The sequence below is a fragment of the Leptodactylus fuscus genome, chromosome 2, assembly GCF_031893055.1.
Source record: "Leptodactylus fuscus isolate aLepFus1 chromosome 2, aLepFus1.hap2, whole genome shotgun sequence".
NCBI lineage: Eukaryota > Metazoa > Chordata > Amphibia > Anura > Leptodactylidae > Leptodactylus > Leptodactylus fuscus.
This window is the reverse complement of record NC_134266.1, coordinates 34285678-34307079: the sequence shown is the minus strand read 5'-3', so window position 1 is coordinate 34307079 and position 21402 is coordinate 34285678. Positions and strand designations below refer to the sequence as shown.

General features: G+C 39.7%; 2 protein-coding genes across 2 annotated transcripts in view; both read left to right on the top strand.

The window, feature by feature from the left end:
- LOC142194036 (uncharacterized) overlaps positions 1 to 13627 on the top strand; it is a 64836-nt gene extending 51209 nt beyond the window's left edge. The window contains exons 5-14 of the mRNA XM_075263064.1: positions 1648 to 1707; positions 2987 to 3052; positions 3525 to 3590; positions 5047 to 5112; positions 7562 to 7636; positions 8408 to 8461; positions 8889 to 8933; positions 12067 to 12108; positions 12981 to 13003; positions 13583 to 13627. Of these exons, the coding sequence (XP_075119165.1) occupies positions 1648 to 1707; positions 2987 to 3052; positions 3525 to 3590; positions 5047 to 5112; positions 7562 to 7636; positions 8408 to 8461; positions 8889 to 8933; positions 12067 to 12108; positions 12981 to 13003; positions 13583 to 13627 (542 nt within the window). The remainder of the gene's footprint in view (positions 1 to 1647; positions 1708 to 2986; positions 3053 to 3524; positions 3591 to 5046; positions 5113 to 7561; positions 7637 to 8407; positions 8462 to 8888; positions 8934 to 12066; positions 12109 to 12980; positions 13004 to 13582) is intronic.
- A 1169-nt stretch (positions 13628 to 14796) lies between these two features.
- On the top strand, positions 14797 to 19078 carry LOC142194035 (uncharacterized). Its single transcript, XM_075263063.1, has 4 exons — positions 14797 to 14905; positions 15980 to 16022; positions 16920 to 18103; positions 18927 to 19078. The coding sequence occupies exons 3-4, from the start codon at positions 16924 to 16926 to the stop codon at positions 19076 to 19078; spliced, it is 1332 nt and encodes a 443-aa protein (XP_075119164.1). The 5' UTR covers positions 14797 to 14905; positions 15980 to 16022; positions 16920 to 16923.
- Positions 19079 to 21402: the final 2324 nt, after the last annotated feature.

The following is a 21402-nucleotide window of genomic DNA, read 5'->3' as shown; positions in this document are numbered from 1 at the left end:
AAACATCTTTTGTCCATGAATATTCTTTCTGTGAAGGGATATCCCAAGGAACATCTTCGTCCTTAGTCTTCAGTTATATTGGTAGTGTATGGCTGTTTGCATGGCTGTAAAGGCCAATATAGACCAAGAACTACATCTGTGACACGATTGCTCACCCGTCTGGCCTCCTTTAGTGATTACAATATGGTTTTGTAGATGTGATTTGCGTGATCGGTAAGTGTAGAGTACCACCTGTTTATTCAGTATATGATGAAAGATAGGACCAAACTTAAAGGGATTATCCAGCTTCCAAAAACTATCTGCAAGTACATCCACAGTGGTGCTAAATCCTCACAGTTGCCTTGCGCTGCCTTTTCTTGGCTTTATTTTACTTGAGACTCCTTGTATTACTGTTATGGACATACAGTGAATCTGCGAACAAACTACATTTCCCATGATGCATCTTCCTGCTCTCACTCTCCGTGTACTCTTCCCTTGTCCACTCTCTTCTCCAATTAAATCACAGGTAATAAATCTGTTCCTCATCTGAGGTCACATGATGCTGTGATGTTTCGTTTGCAAGCTCACTCCCCCCCCATCCTCCTGTGAGCAACAAACAAGGAGATGCATCATGGGAAATGTAGTCTGTTCACAGAGTCACTGCATGTAAATAACAGTGATACAAGGAGTCTCAAGTCAAATAAAGCCAAGCAAAGGCTACCCGAGGGAACAGTGAGGATTTAGCACTGCAATGTATTTGCAGATCATTTTTGAAGGTGGACAATCTCTTTAAGGGGCAGATTTTTTAGTGTTATGGGAGCACAAATGTCAAGTGAGATCACCATGAGGTCAGCAGAGCCTAGGAGGATATTTAACATAAAATGTAAAATTTATATTTTGATATTTATATTTATTTTGATATTAATATTTTGGCTATACACTTTATATGACAGTTACATGCATGCTCGGTTCTATTGAGTAATTCATGTGCTCTGAAAAGGGAGAGAGGAGTAGATGCTATCAGACACCACCGGCAAAAGAACTGTCTGGTATTTACCTTCCTCAACATCTGTTGGGGGAATATTGGAGGCCCTCATACACATCAGATGGTCAGCAAAACCTGTAAAAAATAAATGTGGCTGCTTGAAGAGGTTTCCAAGCTAAAATTGATGATTTATCCCAATATCCTATTGATGGGGACTGACACGCCCTACCTACTCATACTCAGAGAATAGAGCAGGAAGCAGACAGCGCTGTTCTCTGTGTAGTGGCTGAATTAAGTCACTGCAGCTCTGCAGTACCTAGTCCTGTTTGAAGAGCTTCTTTACCTTTGTCCTCATGGCAGCCATGTATCATGGGATCACTAGGCATCAGAACGATCAGACAGACCATCAGATTTCAGCAGCTCCTTCAGGTCACAACTATACAGTAAGTTCCAGGTGTATGCCTATTAATATCAACTTTAAAACAATGATAAATTGAGTGTTAGCAAACTGTAGCTGCTTTTTACATGCAGGATTATACCAGTTGTAGCAAAACAGAATCTTTGGTCTGAAACATTTACAATATGGGGATTTGAATTCTGTTCCAGCTGTGACTTTTACGTAGACTATCTCTTCTGCAAGCTAACATTTCGGGTTTTTTATATGTTTCCTTTGCTCTCTGCAGTGACATCTAGACCTTCTCTAGTCTTTCCTAATGTTTCTCCAACAATCAGCTCCACAACAGGTAAGTCAGCCATGCAAGACACACTCTAGAGCTTCGGGGGCTATTGCCACAATCTTGGTCTTGTTTTAAAGCCAAGAATCTCTGTAGCCCCTCTAGATTCTGAGAAATCACTGGTTAAAGTGGAGGTGCATGTGCTTACACCTTCACTTTAACCAGTGTGCAGAAGAACACGAGCCGCTGACCGTGCAAGGAGAGCAGAAAATTATTATTCTCCTGTCTCTTAAGGGTAAGTTCACACGGGGTATTTTGGTCAGGATTTTGAGGCTGTATCCGCCTCAAAATCCTGACCAAAAAGACGACTCCCATTGAAATCAATGGGAGCCGGTCAGTTCATTTTTTCCGGGAGCCGTTTGTTCCGGCTCCTGAAAAAAGAAGTGAGATGCTCATTCTTTCAGGTCAATGAAGCGAGGCGAAGACACTCCCTCCCGACTAGGCCCATTCATTTGGGCCTAATCTAGAGCAGAGCTTGCAACTGGATGCCGGTGCACTGTATCGGTATCCAGTTGCAGCTACCCATGTGAACCCGGCCTAAAGCCGGGTTCACACGGAATATTATGGCACGTAATGTGGTATGTAGACGGCGCGGGAGCTTTTACGGGCCGTATACGCTCCCATTGTTTTCAATGGGAGCCAGTACCTTATACGCGGATCTATTTTACGGCCACCGCAAAATCCCGGCCACAAAATAGCGCCGCGTATACGGTATCGGCTCCCATTGAAAACAATGGGAGCGTATAGGCCCGCAAAAGCTCCCGCGCCGTCTACGTACCACATTACGTGCCATAATACTCCGTGTGAACCCGGCCTAAGATAACTCCACGGGAGGGGAGGGCATACTATGGACATCAACCCACCTCCTCCCCATCATTATCAATCAGAAGCATACTTGCTATTTAACTCCTTATATGCTGCGGTCAATGCTGACTGCAGTATCTAAGTTGTTTTACACAAAAAAAGTAAAAATAGTCTTTTTGCCCTTGTTAATGGAAAAAAATAAATAAAAAAACAAACAATTGATATTACCACATCCATCACATCCCCTTAAAATAAAATTAGTATTTTATGTTATTTATTCTACATGAATAGCGTCATAAATATTGAAATTCAGATTCAAGAATTAATGTTTTTTTGTTCACTTCATCTCTCAAAAACAAAAAGTAATAAAGAATGAAAAAAAATCGTATGTTCCCATAAAATACAGAAATCATGAAAATTGATAAAGTTAAATTTCTGTATATTCTCAGTTTGTATTGTATTTTTATTCATTTATTTTTTACAGGGACAAAGGTATTGACCAGTGGCATGAATACAATTTCAGTTGTAGAAACCACTAATATAACTAATGGTAAGTACATATATACAGTAAGGCTCCGTTCCCACGGAGTAACGCGCCACTCATTTAGACACGTAAACACGTGTCAGAGCGAGGCGCTTCAAAACAGATCCCATTGATTTCAATGGGTGCCGCCTTACGCGTGCTATATATTGAAACCAATGGGTTATAAAGCCTCCCATTGATTTCAATGTGTAGGGCGCGTAAGCCAGCACCCGTCGAAATCAATGGGATCTGTTTTGAAGCGCCTCGCTCTGACACGTGTTTACGTAGTATAATGCAACAGAAATGGCATAAACAATATGGATTCCCGCAGGCTACTAATGCAGCAGGTAAAGAGTGCTGGAATACTAATGGCAGGTTAATGGTTTTGTCCATGTGTTTAATCAATGCTTTTGCTCTTATGGTGCCAATAATTACTTCTGTCCTAGGTTGCTAACATTCTGCTCAAAAAACTGATGAATTTCTTGTTTTATTGTTACAGTCACTGGATTTACCATTGGCACCTCCAGAAGCAAAACAATTTGGACATCATCATCATTAAACAACGGTGAGCATGTTTCTCCCGACCACTTTTGCTCCAATGGTAATAACATAGTAACTGGTAATATACATATCGAAGGCCAAGGCCCCACAAAGCGAGCCACAACGAGAAAGCACTGTGGGAAAAACCACGTCGGAAACGCATTGCGTTATTTCTTGCAGTGCTTTTAACAAAAAGTCCACAACGTTTAGTTATAGTTCAATGGAAACAACCGGTGTTTCCCTAGGTATGATTGACATGCTTCAATTTCCAAAAATGCAATGGTTTCGGAAAGCGCAGCTGGTATTTCTCTGCAATATGTGGATGGGATTCGCTAAAATCGCATCAACTCTGCAGAGACTGTAAAACTCTACATTTTTTTCTTGCAGTGTTTCCACAAGGCCAAACCGCACTGTTTACGCTACCTGGAGCCCCATCCTAAAGTTGTTTTTTGGGACTTAAGAGTTGATAACCTATTCTTAGGATAGGTCATCAGTATCAGGTTGGAGGGGGTCTGACCCACTACCCCACTTATTAGCTCATAGTAGGTGTCATATTTGCCAGAAGCAGCGCAGAGTACAGACCTATGCTCACCAGATGTGCACTGTGTAGTGGCCGTGCTAAGGCCGGGTTCACACGGGGCTTTTTGGTCTGGAACCTGAGTCGTAGGCCGTCTCAGGTTCTGGTTCAAAATACGGGTAGCAGTGCACCGACATCCAGTCGCACACTCCTCTTCGGATTAGGTTCAAATGAATGGGCCTAGTCGGGAGGGAGTGTCTTCAGGACGATTTGCGAGGTGACTCCGCCTGAAGAATGAGCCGGAACAAACCGCTCCCGCAAAAAAGAACTGACCAACTCCCATTGATTTCAATGGCATTCAGTCGCGGCTGCCCATTTTTGGACCGGAACCTGAGGTGCCTTCCGTCTCTGGTTCCGATCCAAAAAAACTCTGTGTGAATTTAGCCTAATCCTTTTGTTTTAATCGGAGATAAGTCACCTCCATAGGTAGCTGTCACTGGGTTACTACCATTAATGTCCTTTGTTGTCATCCATCATAGGACGCAGATGGAGCCTCCCATTGACTCTAATGTAAGCAATGGACACTGTCTTCTGTCATTTTACATTAGGGTGAATGCACACGGAAATCTGGGGGCGTCTGTCATTTAATGTCCATTGCTCTCATCCTGTGACAGATAAGAGCGACGGACATTGAATAACGGTAGTGTGTGAACTCTCCCTTACTCCACTCCCAGCATTATAAACCACAACGATGCTCCGGCCAGTGTGCAAGTATATGTGGGAATAGGGAAGAATAGCCAGCGCCCAATCAAGCCTTCATCCAGCAGTTATTGGAGGTGTATGGTCAAAAGTGACATTGAGAATGTATTTACCTACAAATGTATTTTTTTGGATATCCTGCAATGTACAATGTAAATCAGTCTTGTTCCTTTTTATAAATCATGTCACGTTTTGATTGTTTTAGAAAACGACACATTCACAAACAGCAGTACGTTCTCGACGTCTTCCTTTACAACAACCATGAACAATGGTAAGTCATTTTTAGAGGAACAATTGTAAAACACGCATTGTTTATTCCTGCTACTGGGCATGTAGTTCTGCGGGAAAACCTGTGAAACTATAATCATAAATGCATAAACTCTAGCGAATCCCATCCACTCCTTGTAGAATAATATACGTAGCAGACACCCTGTAGGTTTGGAAGTCGCAGCATATCATTTATACCTACGGAAAACATAGCTGCTTTCCCTATAGGTGTAATGGAAGCAGAAAGTCTGAAAATAAAAACATCTGCGGACCTTCTGTGAAAAGCGCTGTGGGAAAACCGCGATACATGCTACCATGTTTTTTTTCCCCCCACTGTGTGGAGCCTTAGCCTTAAGGTATGTTCTTACGCAGTTTTTTGCATCTGAAAAAATCTGCTTCAGGAATCAGGAAACTTTTTTGAGGCCTTTTTTTTTACATGATGCAAGTTTTGTCGCTGTTTTTGACAGTTTTTTGCTGCAGCACGCTGTATGGACCTGGAAGCTTGCGTTTTTTTGCAAAATCTGCGACAGAAAACGCATGAAAAACCTGCATCGTGTGATTTGGGTCAAAATCAGCCTGCAAGAAACTCCGTGTGAAAATACCCTATTCTGTTTTCTTACCGTGACAGTCTTTTCAGATTATTGAAAGTTTTTTGCATTTGCTAACAATGTATTACACAACCCTCTCTAGTCATAAGAGAAATGGTCAGCCTATTTTATGCTAAAAATCGAGTATGGACATTGTAGGAACCGTGTAAAATGCAAACTTTATTGATGTTTGTGTGCCGCGGTATGGATGTTGGTGAATGTCGTGCTGTCAATAAGTGACCTTACTATGTGCAGAGAAGGGATTGGACGAGCAAGTGCAAAAACATTGTTTTACTCCTTATGGGATATTCAGAAAGCAAGAACATTTGATCTGATTGATGAGGAAAAAGGGGATCGGTAACATGTAACTTTTGTTCCTGTTATTCTTCTCTGTGGTGTCTCATCTCTCCTATGCCTGCAGTCGGTCAGCTTCCCCCGGGTACTTTATATGTCTCTGTCTTGGGGAGTGGGAGCTGCTCTAAGTGCTAGAATTGTAGTTCTGAGTGCTAAACAACCTAAGATCGAGCTATTAGCAGCAAGAACATATATCTTACGTCCTTGGAGGGTGTAAGAGAGATTTTCTTGGCGTGTGAAAGGTAATACTGAAAGGATAAAACTTCTTTTTTGGAACTTTGGCATGTAAGAAAAAAATTCACTTCCATGTTTTAAGTTGGAGTGCAAGTAAAATCTGCAAGTATAAATACACACCAAGGGCACATTAAATGGAGACACAATAATACGAGCATTAAAGCGAGACTTGGCTTTATAAGGCCGGGCCCCACGGGAAAACTCCGCAAACTTTCTGTTGAAAGCGCTGTGCAAAGAACTGCAGTGCGTTCATTCTGTGAATGCAGCCCATGGGGCCGTAGCCTTAAGCAGCTTTACTAAACTAAATGAATCAGAATTGTGATACATTGTGCACTAGAAGGGCTTACCTATCGATTCCATCAACTGCAGTAGATGTAAGACCACAAAAGCTTTATAAGGGCTCGTTCCAACGATGTAACGCCGTCTTACACGCGTAACACATTGAAATCAATGGGTTAAAAAGCCTCCCATTGATTTCAATGTGTAGTGCGCGTAAGACGGAACCAATTGAAGTGAATGGGATTCTGTTTTGAAGCGCTGACTCTGACATGTGTTTACGTGTCAGAATGAGCGCCGCGTTACATTATGGGAACGAGCCCTAAGGCTAAGGCCCCATGTAGAGTTTTCCTCTGCAGACTTTCTGCTTCAATTTCACCTATGCGGAAACCGCCGTTTTTTTGGAAATTGCAGCATTTCCGCTGCTGGTATTTCTTTTGCAATTTGTTGATGGGATTAACCAGAATCCCATTCACTTTCCAGGGACTGTAAAACGCTGCGGTTTTTATGTCACTTTCGGCTCCAGTCCAATCTGACCAATGGTAATTGGTCAGAATATCATATTAATGATTCCCCTATATTCTATCTAATACATGCAGTTAATTGTGTCAGAGCAGAGCTGCACGGTTGCCAAACTTATAAAGAGTATAAGTGAGAAGTTTATGAAGACCAGGCATTTATAAAGCCAGTCTTCATATTTCCTGCTCCATTGAAGGGTGTGCTTCCTCCTAAACCAGGCTCACCTTCCGCAGGCCATGGGTCTGTAGTGAAATCTATTCAGGCACAATTTACACTAGTAAACTGGCATAAATGATAACAAAAAAAATCTGTCGTGGCAGTGTATGTTACTGCACATTATATATATATATATATTATGTATATGAAACAAGAGACAATAATGCATTTTATTGCAAATACATGCGAGTAAAGTGTTCATTGTATATGTTATTTGAAAAATTCTACAAGTTTTTCTCCACTTTTATTTTATTCATTCTTTTATAGGGACTAGCAGTTGGAGCACTGGTATAACCTCTAAGCGGACATATGTGACCTCTGAGTTCAGCCAAACAACAAATGGTAAGTATATAGTATTCTGGTGACTAGTTACCCAAGCAGTGGCCCCATATACGCCCGTACATCTGAGGGGCTTATATTTATTTTATATTTATAAAGCCACAATGGACTAATGTTCTCATAGACGCGGCTGCAATGTGTCATGGCTGTATAATATAGTGCAGGGAGTAATAGCCTTCCAGGCACTTGGCGGTACTAGTAATAGTATGGCGCTCAAGGCTAAGAAGCACAATACACTATACACGATACACTAGATATTTTCTTGATGACATTTTGAAATAAGCAATGATCTATATGAGCATAAGCTTGCCCATGTCAGATGCAGAAACCAATAGAAGGTAGAGTCAGACTACGCACCGACAATACCAGCAGCGTGTGGATCAGTCACTTCTAGACAAGGCTTCCTCTCCCTGAGGACAAGCCAAGGACACAGCAGCCTCAGGCTTCATAGTTCACTTCCTTGGTTAGAATGGCAAGACTTCAGAGACTGTTTACAAGACAGATGCAGGAAATACTAGTGTTTAGTGGCTGGAAAGATGGTGTAAGATTCCTTGCAGGAAAAAGCACAGAATATTTTTTCCTGCAAGGTGTTGAATATATGAATGTATTAGTGCATTGTATAGACAAGGGCATAACACTACCTGCTATATGTAATACAATTTATACAAGGCTTTTCATCATCTTGGCTAATGGTTTTTTTATTATTAAATATGTAGTTGTAGTATTTCTATGATATTACATGCGACTGTATCATTTGTCTTTTTTTTTTTTTAGTTGTAAACAATGAAACATTTACTACACCATCCATTTCATCAGATATGGCAGCAGGTATGTAACTTCTATTCATGCTGTGCTCCATAAAACATGTTACGCCTTGTGAAAATATCTCATGTTATCTATAGGTGTTACTAGATTAGTAGTTGTAAGGCTGCTTTCACACGGAGTAAGGCTCCACTCATTCTGACACGTGTCAGAGTGAGTGCAGTAAGACAGAATCACATTGACTTCAATGGGTTCCGTCTTACGCGCGCTAACCATTGAACTCAATGGGAGGCTTTTTTTAACTATTACTTTCAATGTGATACACGCGCAAGACCGAACCCATTGAAGTCAATGGGATTCTGTTTTACTGCGCTCACTCTGACACGTGTTTACATGTCAGAATGAGCGGAGCGATACTCCGTGTGAAAGCAGCCTTAGAGTGACTTCTGTGTTGTCATATTGTAATATTTTGCTTGTATTTGTGCTATTACAGGAAGCATGAATTGCTCCATGAATGATACCTTGGCCGCGGAGACATGTAAGTGCTTATATCATCATTGATGGTAAAAACGTAACTAGAAAACTCAACCCAAAATGAGAATTAGAAGACTGCACATTACAGCTACAGCATGCAGAAGGGGAACTGCTACAAATGCATAAATAATGACCTGAAATAGTGTCACTCCTCATGTACAACATGGCAGCTTACCCTGAGACTTAAATGAAACAATAGGAACACTTTAATGCCCGTCCCCACTGATTTTATTTTTTTATGTAGCGGCCTATTGTCAATCCATGGGGGCCAGTAAAGAGGGCAATTACTGTGTGAGGGCCGGTAAAAAGGGCAGGACACTGTATAAGGGCCAATAAAGGGACTGGTTATTGTAGGGAGCAAGAAGAGGCATTGTTATACTATGTGTGGCGTTAGTAAAGTGGGCATTTTATCGGGTGAGGGACAGTAATTTTGACATTATATTGTATGGTGGTCAGTAAATGCGGCACTGTACTGTGTGGAAGATAGAAAGGGGCATTCTAAATATGTGGGGGCCACTTAAAGGGAACCTGTCACCATAAAAATGTTCTAATCTACAGGCACTATGTTATAGAGCAGGGGAAACTGAGCAGATATATACTTGATATATAGTTTTTTTGGAAAAGATTCTGTGTAATCTCATTTATTCATTGATTTCTCCATTCTTGGAAGGAATAATTGAATCCAGTGGGCAGATTTAATAGTGCTTGTGCCTACAGAGAAATGTTTGTTAGGACCGGCCACTGGACTCAAGCAAAAAGTTTGGGAATGGTGGAGGCTAGAGAGAAATTTCCAATTGTGCTGGAATCAGTGAAGCAGATAAACAGAAGCTAAGAACTAGAATTGGTGGAAGTGGTGAAAGGTCCTCTTTAAAGCTCCATGTATTGAGATGCATCTAAAAAATGCTGCAAAAGCAAAACCAAGTGAAAATGAGTGATTTCTGGGTTTCTCTGTGAGCCCCTGGCATCTTCTGTATTTGCTTACTTGAGTATTTTCCTGTTCTGTGTTTTCTTACAACTACCATGATGCCTTGCGTTTCACTCTGAGCTGACTCATACCACTCACTCCCACTCCCTTTCTTACTCACACCCCCTCCCTGTTTCCCTAGCTATCCCACCCACTACTAGCCCATCCTAACTAAATCAATCTCCCCCCCCCACCCCATGATAGTCATCTTTGTTCTCATCCAGATCTTCTGGGCATGGGAGGTTACTTCTTCTGGGCTGTTGACCGCCCACATCTGAGCAATAGACCCAGAAGAAGTGACCTCCCATACCCAGAAGATCTGGATGAGAACACAGGTAAGCAGGAGTGCGGGGGGTTGTTAGTTAGGCGACGTTCTGTTTCTAGAAGGAGATCTACAAGTGAAGTAATGTCACTGGAATATCGGAAAATGTGCCTAAGGCGGTCACATGTCCGCCCCGGCGATCTAGATAAATATAGATTTTTTTTTTCAAAAAAATGAGTCATTTAGAAGGTAAAAGGGTGTGTGTGCTTAATTTATAATTATTTAATTTAAATTTTAATTATCAATTTATTTCAGACAACCCCTTTAACATTCAATGCCAGTTGCTATTGTTGCCATTACAAGCACTCGTCCCCCAGATCATGTCCCTTTCTTTTGTTGTTGTTTCTCATTTTTGATTGTGTTGTCCGTGATTCTTGTAATAAAAATATGTATTTTTATGCCATCGGTTTGCACATTCTCTTGGATTTCACAATACATGACTATCACTGTAACTTAGTCTTAAAATAGAATATGAGTTGGAATATTTAATTCCAGTGAGTCACTAAAAGGAAGACAAAATACCACCCAAAAAAAGGGTGTGTGAGGTAGAAATTGATGGCATAATCCCGAATTGTGTCTGAGGCAGGGCTAGCGGCATTACAGTTCAGCAGCAATGAGGAATAGGAATTGTACATGAGCTCACGGAAGATAACCTGCCATTCATCACATAACGCCAATTGTATATTTTGACCACAGTGACCATATGTACTGATAGTAGATAGAAAATTAACATGTTACATAATACATTAAGCGAAAGGTTTATATAAAAATATATCAGGAATTACAAATTTTCTATAGAAACAGCTCCACAAACATTTCTAACAACTGTTTTATTAAAACCGAGACCCACAAAATCACAAAGATACATTATTGGTGTGATAGCAACATGGCACTGCACAGCACCTCTAGCTCAAATATGGCTCCTAGTATGAGCTGTACCAAGGTTGGGATCAGATACCATGAAACGTCCGAAAATGTCTAGGAATGGTGCAAGGAAAATGCTTGTTCTCGTACCGTATTAACTTGATAGTCTTCAGTTGATATCTTTTTAATGGCTAACTAATAATGATGACAGATTACAACGTTTCGGAACTCTCGCCTCCTTTCTCAAGTAAATTTAAAAACCATTTCTGAAGGATTAGACATGAGCGAGTACTGTTCGGATCAGCCGATCCAAACAGCACGCTCGCATAGAAATGAATGGACGTAGCCGGCACACAGGGGGTTAAGCGGCCGGCCGATGTCAAAGCGGAAGTACCAGGTGCATCCATTCATTTCTATGGAGCGTACTGTTCGGATTGGCTGATCCGAATAGTACTCGCTCATCTCTATGAAGGATGCATATTTATGTACAGAGGGACACATAGGGATAGAATTCTAGGAGGATGGGGGGGTGTAGAGGGTTATTAGTAATTGGTAGAAACAATGTAAACAATTCCAGGTTCTTATCAGTTCTCAGGGTCTCAGGTCAGTGATTTCTGTAAGATGCCATAAAACCATGTGACAGATTTAAGCCCTTCTCCAGTGTTTGAAGCAGGGTCATAAGTTTATACTCATAAATCCGTCACTCTTTCTTTGATTTGAAATTCCCTCTTGAAACCAAAATTTTCATGTGATTGGTGATATTATGATCCTCATTGCAGAAATGTTTTGATACGGGGAGGTCCATTCTTCGTTCTCTAATTGTATGGCGATGTGAATTCATAGGCATTCTAAGCTGTTGTCCGGTCTCTCCAACATACAGATTTTCAGTGGGACATTTGGTGCACTTTATTAAATACACTACATTAGGTGTGTTAGGAATGGTGCAATAATTCTAATAATGGGTTTGTTTTGCCTTCTGTTTTGAAGGGTTATTGGATATCTGTAAGTCAAGTTGTGATTACGGTTCAGGTACGTTCATGTTACAGTATTAGAAGACATATAAGCGCTTTTCCATTGATAATGAATGATATGGAAGCAGAACGGTCTGTGTGTGTATTTTATGTTGGTGACTTATATGGATAGAGAAAAGGGAGTCACTGCAGCGTTGATCTGTGGGAGTTCAGGGTGTTGGGCCCCCACTGAGCTTATATTAATGGCCTATCTTAAGGAGAGTTCATCAATATTTTAATCTGGCGAACACCCCTTTAACCCTCATTAAGGTCATAGATCTCACTTTCTATGTGTCATAGTAGGTTTGTAATAGAGGTGCATGTATTGTACCTCCGTGTGTCTCTAGCATTGGCATACAGAATCTTATTCGTCAGATTCTGTCTGGGTTTCAGCAAAAAAAAAATAAAAAAAAAATTGCGGAAATCTCCAAATTCTATGGGGAAAATTGATGAATCCTTGTATGCTACATTTCAGGTAAAGAGGGACGATATTGTAGCGCACGTTTGGCGCAAAGCCCTTTCTTCTTGTGGTCAGGGATCACGCCAGCCTCTTCATAAATGTCTCACTCCGGCCCTTAATAAGACTGGGGCACAATACGCCAATGTTAACAAAAATGTGTTCAAAAGTCATTTTCCCAAGAATCCTTCATATATGTAAAATCTATACTATCAGAGCCTTTACCGTAATGCATGGAGGCCGTTGCGGCGCCACGATAAAGACTTCTTATCTATAAGGGACCCATTAGCTTTTATACTGTCATGTTACAGTAGTCCGATGCTGTACCATTCATTCAGGGACAGGAGGGAGGGCAGTAGGGAAAAGGGAGACAAATACAAGTACCAATGCCATAACTCTTATAGTAACTCTTATATGTTTTCATTTCCTTACAGCTTATGAGATCATACTTAATGAAGTACGTGGATTTATTTATTTATTTTTTATTATAATTGTTGTTATTTATCGGGTTAATGTTCTTAATTCTTATTGTTTGGAACCTTGCAAACTATGTGCAAACAAGGATACATGTAAGGCCACGTTCACAGGGGGCAAGAGGGGGCGGATTTTGGCGCGGAATCTATGTCATAATCCGCCCCCTCACAATGGTGGTCTATGTAGACCGCTAGCATCCTTTTTTCCACTAGCGGCAACATGAAGAAAAGAAATGAGCTGCCCTTTCTTCAGCCGGATTCCGCGGCTGATTCAACAGCGGCGTCCATCTCGTCGCACCACGCTCATTCATTTGGGCCTATGCCGGACCAGAGTGCCGCGACTGTCGGAAGTCGCGACAGGCGGATTTTGGCCATATTCTGGCGTGGCTTCCCGCATCAGAATCAGGACCAAAATCCGCCATCCGCGACTAAGAATTTATGGCAGCATGTTATGTTCTTTATATCCAGTATGCTTCTTACAGGGAGGTATGGCGGTAGTAAACTCACGTTAAAGGGACTTGATAACAATGTAAATGTTTCATCCATAAAATTTCTATTTACAGAATTGTACAGAGGAAGAAAGTAAACTGAAGCTGAAACTGACGTAAGTGCCATCGCCGCTATGAGTATTTACTTTTTTTGTTTATTTTTTTAACCTTAACTGACAGATCCCTTCATATACACCAGTCATCAGTAATCTTCAGCACTCAATCTGCTGGGGAACTACAACTCCCAGCATGATCCATTCACTTCAGTGGGTAGAAGAAGAGCAGAGCAAGTATATATACTGGGAGTTGTAGTTTCACAACAGCAGGAGCGCCAAAGGTTGTCTACCCCCATATACGCAAATAGGGAAAGGCCTGTCATACAAGACATGAGGAGTAAGGAGAAGCCGCACCGCAGACTCTTCTCCCCATTCCTGTTTTATTATTATAGGTAGCTTTCCAGTATTATATACCACTGCCAGTGTTAGAGGACATGAAGGATCCTCTTTAAAGGCTGTATAAGTAATGTGTTAATGTGTTTTTTTTTTTCTATCAGAATTTTGAACTTCAATTATTTGTAAGTATATTGTGTAAGTATATTCATTACATTTTGTTCAATCGCTTTGTCGGTCCATGTGCAGCTGCACTGTTCTTACTAGATGTTATACACTAAAAATGCGGAAATATAGAAATTTTATTTGGATTTGTGAGCGCTACCAGTCTCATCTGATCTGAGATAGATCAAAATAAAACAACTTGACTTTGGGATAGGCAAACGAACTACCCTGGACTGTGGTTCAGGTATACATTGTATTTAACATAGTCATACAGTTTATGTCCCCATGCGACACCCACACAATCTAATGTCCCTAGACAGTATAATGCCCCCCTTGTGGTTCCTACACATTACACTGTCCTGTTATTTCCACCACACTGTATAAATCCCCTTGGATGTGGCCAGTAGTGGAAGCAATGATGGGTGTTATGTGGTGTTATCTATAGTGGTGTGAGCTTCTATTGTAATTCTTAGAATGGTGTTATCTTTTATTGTTATTCCATCTGTCTGGTCTGTGATGTAAGTAAAGGATTTAGTGGTCAGAGTGTAGGATTTAGTATTTTTTAATACAGATAGTGACATGAAAATTTATATATATATATATATATATATATATATATATATATATATATATATATATTAGAAATATTTTTAAAAGAAGAGCTTGGATTTAAAAACATCTGGTGACACTTTCCCTTCGGGTTATTCTTGTCTATTCCTTCTTTCTTTTTTTTATAGCGGGAAGAACTGCAAGGTCTTGGTACTAAATAACACTGCCATCAATGACTGTGATTTATGGAAACGATCTTCTTCCGGCATTAATATACAGGGTGTTAATAGAATAGGTAAGTATGTATTCTATATAGGTTACCGTATATACTCAAGTATAAGCTGAATTTTTTAGCACAGTTTTTGTGCTGAAAAAGCCTCTCTTGGCTTATACTCGAGTCAAGCAAAAAAAAAAAAAAAAAGTATTTATTTATTTTATTTTATTTTTTTTTTGGGGGGGGGTCTATGACCAGCCGCAATAGTAATGTATAGAATCTCCCATAAAATAGTGAAAAAAAAGAAACTTTAAAAAAATATAATAGAAAAATAAAATAAATGAAAGTTCTAAATCCCTCCTTTCCCTAGAATACATGTAAAAGTAGAATATTACCGTGATACACATACACATGAGGTATCCCTGTGTCTGACAGTGCCCGGTCTACTGAATATAGGGGATCTGCAGTGCTCCTGTTCCATCAGGAAGGGGTTAATAGGAGCACTGCAGATCCCCTATATTCAGCCAGGCTGAATTCCAAGTGGGGGAAAAAAAACCCAGTCTCAATCTCAGGGAAGGGGCAGACAGACAACCAAAACACCCCCTCCCCTTCCCCAGCACCTACTGCACCCAAAACCTCCGACCATTTTAATTTTTGAAATTTTCCAGTAGCTGCTGCATCCCCCCCCCCCAGGCTTATACTCGAGTCAATAAGTTTTCCCAGTTTTTTGTGGTAAAATTAGGGGCCTCGGCTTATATTCGGGTCGGCTTATACTTGAGTATATACGGTATATATGTTCTTGGTTCCCACCATAAGCATGTACCACTCTTTCTTATTTCTGTTTTGCTGGACTGTGATATTAGTTGATATCATGGCAGGCCAGATGTGCGGTATAACTGGGGCACATTTTGACATTGTATGTTGTCAGGTTTAGAAGGTGTTGAAAAATTGGTCACAAACAACGATCAATGACATAAACTTAAAGGAGCGAATGAAACTTATTTGTGAGATAACATTCACTATTTCTATGTAAAGAGTTATTCTCCATAGAGTCAATACCTTATATACTGATGCCTGTCAATTCTTTTGTCTACATACATAAGATATAAGATTCTGACGTAAGGTGATGCTAATATATTCTTGCACTTAATATAGATTACTACTGCTGTTGTTCAGAGGAGTGTCCCAGCCCCAACTGGTGAGTTCTGTTCATTCTCAGTTCTTCTAGTTCATTGTTGATAATCACATGTACAACAAGCTAAAGGAGACCTATCACTAGGACAGGCAGCTGCGGTATATTGTAAATCAGGGCATCTTATAGAGTAATGAGTACATTTGTTCCTACTAAACTAACCCACCAAAGTGACTGGGGGCAAAACCTACCTTCTACAATCAGATATCCTGAGGGGGCTCGTATGGATATGCTTCTTTGTCCAGTAGACGTGTTACTAAAAAAACATTCAGAAAATGTCCAGGTTGTTGAGAGAATTGTTGCACCCCTGCTGATGAACTGTATGGGAAGGGGGTCTGCAGTCTCTTCGTTTTTACATTGGTCCATCCACCTGCACACCATCTACTTAGTAGTAGCAGCACAAGGCTTTACGTCCTTGCCCCATTCACTTGAAATATAATGGGGGGTAGATTTCAGGCAGAATTTGGAGTTGATTTTGAGGTTAAATCTGGCTCAAATTCAGCTCCAAATTCCTATGTGTGACCCTAGCCTGGGACTCTGAATGTAAAGTTCGAAGCAAACAGCACTTTTCTCTCCGCGTGTTTCGTGCAGAAACCACACGGACCCCATTATAGTCTATGGGGTCTGCGGGTTTCCTAAAGGTAATCGCTTTTTAATGCATATAGGTTTCCATTCGGGGGTCCCCAAGCAGACTCCCCAACGGAAACCCGAACGCAGACGTGAACCGGGCCTAAGCAATAGCATTAAGCATAGCCTAAGCATTACTAGAGCATTCACTTGACACCAACTATTGGATTACATTATTTTGAGCCGAGTGTGATATTCTATTTAAGTTGCAACTAACAGAACATAAGAAACCTTTTTTCTCATTTCCCAAGTATAAGCTTATTCTTGTTTTTGCAGCATTATGAGTAAACGTATCTGTCTTACCGATGGCACTGGCGTCACCAAAGGATTCTCGTCCACAGTTTTGGATAATAGTGACTTGACGATTGGTGTAACAGTTAATAACAGAACTGGTATGACTGATTACAGTGGAGCATCTACAACTTCTACCAAAGGATCTAGTACAATGATTAATAGCACTTCTCTTACAACCCTCAGTATTGTATCTAACTCAAGTGTAGGGATTGGACTCAGTACGGATAGTATACTCAATACAACACTGAAAGGTGAAGTTACATTAACAGGAAACGGTCAATCTAAAACAACCCCTAACAGTGAAAGCACACCAAGCAATGGTGGATCTAACGCAACACATAGCCATGGAACTACAGCATCTGCCGATAGTGAGTCCAATACAACAGCGGACCAGGCAACAATGACAACTATTAATGGAACAGCTAACACTGGCTCTGATATAACTGGTAACAGTGGTCATACGCCGTCTGCTGACAGTGGATCTCGTACAACAGCTAACAGTGAATCCACAAGGACTACTAATAGTGGATCTAATTCAACATATAACCCCGGACGTACGACCACAGTAAATAATGGATTTAGTACAGCAGGTAATAGTGAATCTACAAGGACTACTAATAGTGGATCTAATTCAACATATAACCCCGGACGTACGACCACAGTAAATAATGGATTTAGTACAGCAGGTAATAGTGAATCTACAAGGACTACTAATAGTGGATCTAATTCAACATATAACCCCGGACGTACGACCACAATAAATGATGGATTTAGTACAGCAGGTAATAGTGAATCTACAAGGACTACTAATAGTGGATCTAATTCAACATATAACCCCGGACGTACGACCACAATAAATGATGGATTTAGTACAGCAGGTAATAGTGAATCTACAAGGACTACTAATAGTGGATCTAATTCAACATATAACCCCGGACGTACGACCACAATAAATGATGGATTTAGTACAGCAGGTAATAGTGAACCGACATCCTCTACTAATAGTGAAACTAACTCAACATATAACAGCGGTCCTACAACAACAAGTAGTAGTGGATATAATACAACAGATTATACTGAATCTACAAGGACTAGTAATAGGGAATCTAATTCAACATTTACCACCGGACATGCAAACACAATATATAATGGATATAATACAACAGGTAATAGTGAGTTGGCAGGCACTACTAATAGTGAATCTAATTCAACATATAAGACCAATCCTATAACAACAAGAGGTAGTGGATTTAATACAACAGATAATAGTAAATCCACAAGGACTAGCAATAGTGAATCTAATTCAACACTTAACACTGGTCGTACGACCACAATATATAATGGATTTAATACGGCCACTAATAGTGAACTAACAGGCACTACTAATAGTGAATCTAATTCAACATTCAACACCAATCCTATAACAACAAGTAGTAGTGGATATAATACAGCAGCTAATAGTGAATCCACAAGGACTAGTAATAGGGAATCTAATTCAACATTTACCACCGGACATGCAACCACAATATATAATGGATTTAATACAGCCGCTAATAGTGAGTTGACAGGCACTACTAATAGTGAATCTAATTCAACATATAACACTGGTCGTACGACCACAATATATAAGGGATTTAATACGGCAGCTAATAGTGAACTGACAGGCACTACTAATAGTGAATCTAATTCAACATTCAACACCAATCCTATAACAACAAGACGTAATGGATTTAATACAACAGATAATAGTGAATCCACAAGGACTAGCAATAGTGAATCTAATTCAACATTCAATACTGGTCGTACGACCACAATATATAATGGCTTTAATACAGCAACTAATAGTGAATCCACAAGGACTAGCAATAGTGAATCTAATTCAACATTTGCCACCGGACATACAACCACAATATATAATGGATTTAATACAGCCGCTAATAGTGAGCTGACAGGCACTACTAATAGTGAATCTAATTCAACATTTAACAGCAACCCTACAGCAACAAGAGGTAGTGGATTTAATACAACAGATAATAGTGAATCCACAAGGACTAGCAATAGTGAATCTAATTCAACATATAACACTGGTCGTACGACCACAATATATAATGGATTTAATACGGCAGCTAATAGTGAACTGACAGGCACTACTAATAGTGAATCTAATTCAACATTCAATACCAATCCTATAACAACAAGAGGTAGTGGATTTAATACAACAGATAATAGTGAATCCACAAGGACTAGCAATAGTGAATCTAATTCAACATTTAATACTGGTCGCACGACCACAATATATAATGGCTTTAATACAGCAGCTAATAGTGAATCCACCAAGACTAGTAATAGTGAATCTAATTCAACATTTACCACCGGACATACAACCACAATATATAAGGGATCTAATACAGCAGCTAATAGTGAGTTGACAGGCACTACTAATAGTGAATCTAATTCAACATTCAATACCAATCCTATAACAACAAGAGGTAGTGGATTTAATACAACAGATAATAGTGAATCCACAAGGACTAGCAATAGTGAATCTAATTCAACACTTAACACTGGTCATACGACCACAATATATAATGGATTTAATACAGCAGCTAATAGTGAACTAACAGGCAGTACTAATAGTGAATCTAATTCAACATTCAACACCAATCCTATAACAACAAGTAATAGTGGATATAATACAACAGATTCTAGTGAATCTACAAGGACTAGTAATAGGGAATCTAATTCAACATTTACCACCGGACATACAACCACAATATATAATGGATTTAATACAACAGCTAATAGTGAGTTGACAGGCACTACTAATAGTGAATCTAACTCAAAATATAACAGCGGTCCTACAACAACAAGTAGTAGTGGATATAATACAGCAGCTAATAGTGAATCCACAAGGACTACTAATAGTGAATCTAATTCAACATATAACACCAATCCTATAACAACAAGAGGTAGTGGATTTAATACAACAGATAATAGTGAATCCACAAGGACTAGCAATAGTGAATCTAATTCAACATTTGCCACCAGACATACAACCAGAATATATAATGGGTTTAATACAGCCGCTAATAGTGAGTTGACAGGCACTACTAATAATGAATCTAATTCAACATTTAACAGCAACCCTACAGCAACAAGAGGTAGTGGATTTAATACAACAGATAATAGTGAATCCACAAGGACTAGCAATAGTGAATCTAATTCAACATATAACACTGGTCGTACGACCACAATATATAATGGATTTAATACAGCCGCTAATAGTGAACTGACAGGCACTACTAATAGTGAATCTAATTCAACATTCAACACCAATCCTATAACAACAAGAGATAATGGATTTAATACAACAGATAATAGTGAATCCACAAGGACTAGTAATAGTGAATCTAATTCAACATATAACACTGGTCGTACGACCACAATATATAATGGATTTAATACAGCAGCTAATAGTGAACTAACAGGCAGTACTAATAGTGAATCTAATTCAACATTCAACACCAATCCTATAACAACAAGTAGTAGTGGATATAATACAACAGATTCTAGTGAATCTACAAGGACTAGTAATGGGGAATCTAATTCAACATTTACCACCGGACATACAACCACAATATATAATGAATTTAATACAGCAGCTAATAGTGAGTTGACAGGCACTACTAATAGTGAATCTAACTCAACATATAACAGCGGTCCTACAACAACAAGTAGTAGTGGATTTAATACAGCCGCTAATAGTGAATCCACAAGGACTAGTAATAGTGAATCTAATTCAACATTTACCACCGGACATGCAACCACAATATATAATGGATTTAATACGGCAGCTAATAGTGAACTGACAGGCACTACTAATAGTGAATCTAATTCAACATTTAATACTGGTCGCACGACCACAATATATAATGGCTTTAATACAGCAGCTAATAGTGAATCCACCAAGACTAGTAATAGTGAATCGAATTCAACATTTGCCACCAGACATACAACCACAATATATAATGGATCTAATACAGCCGCTAATAGTGAGTTGACAGGCACTACTAATAGTGAATCTAATTCAACATTCAATACCAATCCTATAACAACAAGAACTAGTGGATTTAATACAACAGATAATAGTGAATCCACAAGGACTAGCAATAGTGAATCTAATTCAACATTCAATACTGGTCGTACGACCACAATATATAATGGCTTTAATACAGCAGCTAATAGTGAATCCACCAAGATTAGTAATAGTGAATCTAATTCAACATTTGCCACCAGACATACAACCACAATATATAATGGATTTAATACAGCCGCTAATAGTGAGTTGACAGGCACTACTAATAGTGAATCTAATTCAACATATAACACTGGTCGTACGACCACAATATATAAGGGATTTAATACGGCAGCTAATAGTGAACTGACAGGCACTACTAATAGTGAA